General features: G+C 37.9%; 1 protein-coding gene across 1 annotated transcript; it reads right to left on the bottom strand.

Annotated features, from left to right (window-relative positions):
• Positions 1 to 315: 315 nt before the first annotated feature.
• LOC149246566 (uncharacterized) lies at positions 316 to 3,811 on the bottom strand. Its single transcript, XM_089455714.1, has 2 exons — positions 992 to 3,811; positions 316 to 883 (listed from the first exon to the last, which is right to left on the bottom strand). Exons 1-2 carry the CDS (start codon positions 3,780 to 3,782, stop codon positions 423 to 425), a joined length of 3,252 nt encoding a protein of 1,083 aa, XP_089311840.1. The 5' UTR covers positions 3,783 to 3,811; the 3' UTR covers positions 316 to 422.
• Between the last annotated feature and the right edge of the window lie 619 nt (positions 3,812 to 4,430).

The raw sequence follows: 4,430 nt of genomic DNA, 5'->3' as shown, positions 1-4,430 counted from the left end.
AATAATAATCATAAATAGATAGTAAATATGAACAAAAGATTGGTCAAATAATTAAAAATAATATCAAAAGTGTAATTAAAATCCAATATAATTCATAAAATCAATTCACTCATCTAAAAAAGTGTGTTTATAAGTTATAGATGATTGTTATTTTTTAATTATATCCTTTCATTTATAGACAAATAAATAATGGAATTAATTTGAGACAATTAAAAACATTGTCATTATGAATGGCCAATAAAATAAACCAATGTATAGTTGCAATGTCACAAAAGCGTGTACTTTTTATTTTGATAATACTGACATATAAATATAAATACTAATAGAAGTTTACTTCAACGATTATAACTTAAAAAAAAAACAAGTGCCATTGTATGCACAATGGAAATATTGAAATCTTCTGGTATTGCAATTTTCACAAACTAAAATGAGGAAGAACTATGGGCATTTGATGCATGTGTATCACTCCTTGTTGCATTTGTATTGCTAAGCAAATTAGATATGCTTTGCCTTAATCTCCTAGAAGCAATTGCATTTGCCCCCAAATCATTTCTAAGGTTCTCCAATACCATTACCACATCTCTCATAGTTGGTCGTTCATTGGGTGAATCTTTCGAACAAACCAAACCAACCTGTATAAGAGAAGATATGCAATTGAATACATTGTTTTCTTCAAATTCATCTCCTTCCACCTCCCTAAGAAGGTTGTTGTCAATTACCTCCTTAACGCTGCTTGGAAAGGCTAGATTTACCCACTTGTGCAAGTTCAGGTCTCCAGAAAACATATCATTAGTTGGTCGTTTCCTCGTAAGCATTTCCAATAACAAAATGCCATAGCTGTAAATATCTCCTTTGGTAGACACTGGCTGACCGAATCCATACTCTGCATTTAAGATAACATTCATCAAATTTTACTCTATTGTTCCATACAAAAATGTTGGTGAGACATTTAGAAATGAAAAGCAAACATTTAACATTCTAAATGTCATACCTGGTGCAATATAGCCCATAGATCCTTTCAAAGAAAGTGTTGAAGTAAGTGACTCAGTAGAGGTTTCATCAATTAATCTTGCAATACCAAAATCTGTTACATGCCCTGACATGTCTTCATCAATAAGCACATTATTTGGTTTTATATCACAATGCACTACCTGCACAAATGAATCATGATGAAGATATTCAATGGCATGGGCCACATCTATTGCAATGTCCAATCTTGTTTTTAGTCCCATTTCACATGCATCTTCACCATTGTTGTCATTTGTATTAGGATACAAATGCTTCTCCAGGCTTCCATTAGACATAAATTTGAACACTAATCCTTTGAAATCAATGTTGCAACATGAGGTTATGATTTTCACCAGATTCCGATGTCGAACCTTTTGCAAGACGCTACATTCCGCTTTAAAACTCTTTTCAGCCTTGTCCTTCAGCAAATGGAAAACTTTTACAGCAACAAGTGTGCCATCAATCAAAATTCCTTTATAAACTGAACCAAAATTCCCTGTTCCCAACAAGTTGGCCTCCACAAATCCATTAGTTGCTATATGAAGCTCCTGATATGAGATCCTTTTGTGCTCCAACCTTTGCAAAATGGCTTGTGAGGAATCAAAGTTTTGCACAAGCATATTTCTGTTCCAAAGGAATCCCAAAAGTAAACAACATAATATAAAAGCAGCAACTCCACTCACTGGCAGTATCAATCTTTTCACAAGTGCAAAATGATGTCTTGGTGTTTGACATGCAGGCAGTTGAAATACTTGCGGTCCACAAAGCCCAGGATTTCCAATTAAGGACATGACAATTGTTCTATTTGCAAAAAACCCTCCTTCTGGAATTTCCCCAGTGAAATTGTTGAAAGACAAATTCAAGCTTTGAAGCATTTTCAAATTCTTGAGTGTGACCACTGGTATTATACCTGATAAGTTGTTCAAAGAGAGGTCTAGACTTGCAAGGCTTTGTAAATTTCCAAGCGACTCTGGAATAGACCCTTGGAAGGAATTGCGAGATAAGTTCAATAATTGTAGCTCATTGCAACTTCCAAGTGCAGGGGGGATTGCCCCAATCAATTGATTGACAGAGATGTCTATAGCTTGAGCCATTGCAATTTTACCAATCTCCGTGGGCAAGGAACCTTCTAATAAATTCCATGACAAATTCAAATAGAATTGTAGATTAGAAAATTTCCCAATTTCATGTGGTATACTTCCAGAGAGCCTATTGTGAGATAGGTCAAGCAATTCCAAATTTATACAATCTCCTAAGCTGGAAGGTATGGTCCCTGATAAGTTATTGTGATGAAGATGGAGTCTTCTTAGTTGTTTAAGGAGTGAAAGGGAATTTGGAATCTTTCCAGAAAGACTATTTCCACTAAGGTCCAAGAGACCAAGGTGTTGTAAGCTTTCAAAATAGTCAAGGATGTTTCCTTCTAGATTATTGTTACTTAAATACAATCTTTCTAATTTTACAAGTTTTCCTAATGGTGGAACATTACCATTTAGAAAATTTTCACTTAAATTTAATAAGGTTAAGCTGCTAAGATTGCCTATATGTGGAGGGATGTTTCCTTGTATTTTATTATTTGATAATCCTAACATAGATAAATTAGTAGAAAGTCTACCTATGGCAAGTGGCAAAACACCACTTAATTTATTGTTGTGCAACCATAGGTACTTTAAGTGAGAACAATTAGTAAGAGCAGTAAGAAAAGGCATGTTTATAGCATTGCCACTATCTAGTTGATTGTTATTCAAAAGTAAAAATTCTAGAAAAGATAACTTAGCCAACTCTATTGGCACGGTCCCACTCAGCTTGTTATAACTTAAACTCAGTAATACCAAGTTAGAGAAATTTCCAATAAACTTTGGAATCTCTCCACTAAGTTGATTTCCCGCCAAATTGAGATATTGCAAGTTTAACATATTTGACAAATATGCGGGAATGCGACCTGACAAATCATTCCCTAAAAGAGAAAATTGTTGCAAACGGGTGAGGCGACCCAAGGAAGAGGGAATGGTACCTGTCAGCTCGTTCAAACTGAAGGAAAGGACTTGTAATTGCCGGAGGGAACCCAACTCCCTCGGGATATTTCCGGTCAGATGGTTGCGGGCGAGAACCAGAATAGTCAAATTTTTGCAGCCGATGAGTTGACTCGGAATGGAACCGGTGAGACTGTTGGCTTCCAAAGTCAACTGAATCAGCGATGAAAGGTTTCCCAAGGAAGAGGGAATGGTACCTGTCAGCTCGTTCTCTCCCAAGGCAAGCACTTGCAATTTCTGGAGGGAACCCAACTCGCTCGGGATATTTCCGGTCAGCTTGTTGAAGGAGAGCGCCAGAAAAGTCAAATTTCTGCAACTGCAGAGTTGAGTTGGGATATTTCCGTCCAACCCATTGTTGTCCAACTCGAGCTCCCTCAAACGAAAGAGGCGTCCCAATTGAGGCGGGATATGACCAGTGAGCTCATTGCCTGTGAGAATGAGCGTGCGGAGAAACGACAAATTGCCGAGCGATGGAGAAATGGAACCGCTCAGATCCATGACAGTGAGGTCGAGGGAGGCCACTCTGTTTGGATGACGGCGGCTGCAGGTGACGCCGGTCCAGTTGCAGAAGGGGTTGGCGGGAGTCCAATCTGCGAGGGAATGATGTGGATCGCTGGCAATGAGGTTCCTGAATGCCACCAGGGATTGGTGGTCATTGTGGAAAGAGTGGGATCCTTTCCCAGGGGTGAAGGAAAAGATGAGGAGGAGAAAGAGCAGCTGAAAAGAAAAAGAAAGAGCGGGCATGGTGGTTGAAATCGCAGCCTCTGGGAGAGGGGAGGGGAGAAATGCAGTGAGTATAGGTGGAGAAGTGAGTGAGTATTTATAAAGGGCAAAAAGGAGAGAAACCGCGTGTTTCGGCGTCGTGAAGAAGACGTAGTACCGTGTATAGTGTGAACGTAGAGAGGGGGAAAACGTGAAGGAGAAGGCATGAATGATGAGGCCGTTCCTCCTCTGCCAAACAAAAAATATTATTTAATCTCACAAAGTCAAAGAAGTCTTTCAAAAGTCTTCCACTGCTGAGAAAAGTGGTTTCCGATGTTGTCGTTAAAACATGTATAATTATAAAGTTTGGTGTGAATGGTTTCTGGTTAAGAAAAGTATTAATGTTAATGTAATTTGAAAATGGGTTAATGTTAGTCCAAAAAATATTATTTAATCTTACAACGCTCACAAGTCAAAGAAGTCTTTCCGATGTTCTCGTTAAAACAAAGGGACAAGGCATCAATTATCACAAAAAAATATTATTTAATCTCACAAAGCTCACGAGTCAAAGAAGTCTTTCAAAATGTCTTCCACTGCTTAGAAAAGTGGTTTCCGATGTTTGGTGTGAATGGTTTCCAATAGAAGCACCAAAAACTATAAGTTGCTTTAATTTACTAATGATTTGATAAA

This window comes from Pinus tabuliformis, chromosome 7 (assembly GCF_031772625.1).
Source record: "Pinus tabuliformis cultivar Carrire ecotype Pingquan chromosome 7, CPIR1, whole genome shotgun sequence".
Taxonomy (NCBI): domain Eukaryota; kingdom Viridiplantae; phylum Streptophyta; class Pinopsida; order Pinales; family Pinaceae; genus Pinus; species Pinus tabuliformis.
The sequence above is the reverse complement of the archived record's forward strand: the minus strand, read 5'-3'. Positions and strand labels throughout refer to the sequence as shown.

What these genes read in the sequence shown, in the direction of transcription:
- LOC149246566 (XM_089455714.1), bottom strand. Translation starts at nt 3,782, where the DNA reads ATGCCCGCTCTTTCTTTTTCTTTTCAGCTGCTCTTTCTCCTCCTCATC. An exon ending in TATGGGCTATATTGCACCAG is followed by an intron (nt 884 to 991) that starts GTATGACATTTA and finishes TCTTAAATGCAG; the next exon opens with AGTATGGATTCGGTCAGCCA.